The 3,286-nt window shown below is 48.3% G+C and overlaps 1 protein-coding gene across 4 annotated transcripts in view; it reads right to left on the bottom strand.

Moving 5' to 3' along the window:
- Nucleotides 1-1,402: 1,402 nt before the first annotated feature.
- Slc35f3 (solute carrier family 35, member F3) overlaps nucleotides 1,403-3,286 on the bottom strand; it is a 270,686-nt gene continuing 268,802 nt past the window's right edge. For all 4 annotated transcript variants that reach the window (XM_017601462.3, XM_063278874.1, XM_063278873.1 and 1 more), the window contains one exon: nucleotides 1,403-3,286. This exon is cut by the window's right edge and continues 94 nt beyond it. In XM_017601462.3, the coding sequence (XP_017456951.1) occupies nucleotides 3,145-3,286 (142 nt within the window). In that variant the 3' untranslated portion in view covers nucleotides 1,403-3,144.

The raw sequence follows: 3,286 nt of genomic DNA, 5'->3' as shown, positions 1-3,286 counted from the left end.
CCCTCCAGATCTCCTTAAAAAACAATCAACCCCTCACCCCCCCCCAGAAGAACACAAAATAAAACACCCCAGGAAAACACAAAAACAGAAAACAATCTATACAAGCGAAAAGCTGACCAACTGGACAAAACATTTTCTAAACAAAAGCCAAAGGAGACAAAAAAAGTTTACAAAGTTACCACAATCTCTGATTTGTGTTGGCCAATTACTCGGGAGCTTGGTGCCTGCCCTGAGGCTCCTGTCGGTGTTTCCCCTCTCAGTGTTAGGAGCCCCTCTGGCTTTAACTTGTGCAGGCCTTGTACATGCTGCCAGTCTCTGGGTTCACTCGTCTGTCAGTCCAGTTTCCTTGGAGATACCCCTCATCCCTGGCCCTTACGATCTTTTCAATCCTTCCCTTACAGATCTTGAGTCATGAGGAGAAGGTTTCGGCTTAGAACGGAGTGCTCCAAAGTCCCTCTCTGCACACTGTCCAGATGCAGGTCTGTGCCACATCCCCTCTACTCCAGGAAGAAGCTTCTCTGATGGCAGCCGAGAAAGCCACTGGTCAGAGTGCCAGCCTGGGGTGGCCACTTGAGGTCCGGGGGTTAGAAGGGAAGGCTGAGAGGGTCAACAGGAAAGAGTTCCTAATCTTTTTGTTAATCTTTAAATTTAAAAAAAAAATGTGTTTGTGGGTTCTTGCCTGTACGCATATATGTGCGACACGTGAACTTGGTAACCGTGGAAGCCAGAGGAAGGTTATCAGATCCCCTGGAACTGGAGTTACAGACACCTGTGAGCTGTCCTGTTCCTGTGGATGCTGGAAACCAAATTTGGGTTCTTTGGAAGAGCAGCCGGTGCTCTTAATGGCTGAGCCATCATCTCCCCAGTTCCATTTTTCTTTTAAATCAGTGAGCTGACAGGAGGAGATCGATTTGCAGTAAGGCAGGTTTAGGGCTAACTTTACAAAGGGAAATGCTGGGCTGAGTTAAATGAAGGATTCGGCGGCGGTGAAATTTCTGGGGCAGAGACATGGGTGATGTGACTCCTACGCCATCTTTAGGGACCCTGCCGTCTGAAGCTCTGCACAAGACACTTGGGTCTCACAGCTCTCGGCCACAGCTGCCTAGACACAGCTTCACTGACCCTCCTGCCTCTGCCCCACACAGTGCTATGGTTACAGGGGTGCACGCGTGCACGTGTGTGTGTTATCCACGCTCAGGTGTTTACATGGGTGCACATGCTTGTGCAGCAGGTATCTTAACCACTGAGTCACCTCCTACTGCACCATCCCCCCAGCCCTGCAGACTCACAGTTTCTATGTCTGTCACCGTAGCAACAACTACCTTCCCTCTGGCAGCTGGGCAGGCTGCACAAGGACCCTTAGTGGGAGGTGACCAGGAGGCATGGAAAGCACACGAAATGCTTTTTGTTCGTTTTTGTTTGTTTCAAATATTTTATTAATCTGTTTGGCCAAACAAGTAATGGAAACTGAGAATAGTAATTGGCTAAAAAGTTCAGGTCGTGAGTACCCCTTCCCCGCAGGAAACGAAAAACTCCATGGTTCCAGAATGCACCTTTTAGGATTATGATACCATTTCAAAATCAGGTTCCCATTTATGTGTAACAATGTAAACTTCAAAAATAGTAAACTCTAAGCCCAGTCCCTCTGTGCAGATCTATCACAGATAGAAGCCTCTGGCAGACCCACCTAAATTGTGTAAGTAAACAGCCCGGCGCTTAAAAGTTTCTTAAAAAGGCTTACAGACTCAGTAAATAAAGTTTCAGTCTTGGTCTGGAAGTGAAAGCCACCAGCCGTCCCTCCCACACAGTGCACCTGCTGTGCATGCCGCACACTGCCACCCTCCCTCCACGCTGGCCGCCGGCTTTGTCACTTTTGAACACACATATACACATATAGTTTGTTTGTTTGTTTTTTTTTAAAGATCTCTACATCTAAATTATAAGACGGCGCCAGTGACATATAATGTCACCTCGCTTCACATAGGACAGAGATGCTGTAGAAGGCACTGAGTTCTCCTCGTGGTCTTCTGAGACCAGACCAGCTAGGTCAGAGTTCTGTTTTCTATCATGTGACCCAGCACAGGCCTGTCCTCCATTTATTAACCTTTCCTGCTTCACCTCTCTCTTCCCTTCCCATCCACCCATCTGTCCACCAACCATCTATCTACCTATATGTTTATCCGTCCATTCACACAATCATCCACCCACCCATCCATCCATCCACAATCCAACCACCTACCCATCCATCTATCCATAAACCATCCATCCACCCATCCATCATTCACCCATCCATCCACCCATCCATTCATTCGCCTACCCACCCATCCACCCATCCATCCACCCATCCATCCACCCATCCATCCACCCACTCATCCATCCACCCACCCACTCATCCATCCATCCATCCACAATCCAACCACCTACCCATCCATCTATCCATACACCTTCCATCTACCCATCCATCCATCATCCATCCATCCACCTACCCATCCGTCTATTCACACATCATCCATCCATCTATCCATCCACCCATCCATTTATTCACCCATCCATCCATCCATCCATCCATCCATCCATCCACTCATCCATCCACCCACCCACCCATCCACCCATCCACCCATCCACCCATCCACCCATCCACCCATCCACCCATCCACCCATCCACCCATCCACCCATCCACCCATCCACCCAGAGTAACTGACAATTCTCTTTTGGTTCATTGAGATTCCTTAAAATTAAGTATACAGTTCTGGTATAAAACAAAATATGACCTACTATAGCTGAAAAATAATCACAGTGCACAATGTCATTTTCAATTGCTAAGAGGCAGAGCCTTTGCCCTGGCTTGTCCAGCTTGCCTGTCCTCTGAAGAGACCGACACAAGGCTCGTTTTACCCCACTTTACATTCATTGAAGAAGCTCTGAGAGGTTCATTTCTCATCTGTTTTGAATCGGTACCCTTAGTGGAAGGTCTGACGTGAAAAAGTGCAAGCAAATTGGACATGCCAATAAATACCGTAGAACTTACCGCGGTTACCAAAACTGTACATGTATGTACACCTCACCCAACTGAGGTTCCTCCCTCAGGAATAGACCTCAGAAACATTACCATGGGGGCATCCCAGAGTTCTAGAGGAGTTTTCTCAGCGAGCAAAGGATGGGCGGGCTCTTCTGCTCCTGCTCTGGGGACCTGTGCCCAAGTCCCCGCTGCTCTCCGCTGTCTCCTCCTTCTTCCTCACTTTGAGGCGGGTGAGCAACTTGATCAACCAGACATCCCACTCTTCT

This window comes from Rattus norvegicus, chromosome 19, assembly GCF_036323735.1.
Source record: "Rattus norvegicus strain BN/NHsdMcwi chromosome 19, GRCr8, whole genome shotgun sequence".
NCBI classification, from domain to species: Eukaryota; Metazoa; Chordata; class Mammalia; order Rodentia; family Muridae; genus Rattus; species Rattus norvegicus.
This window is presented reverse-complemented; position numbering and strand designations above follow the sequence as displayed.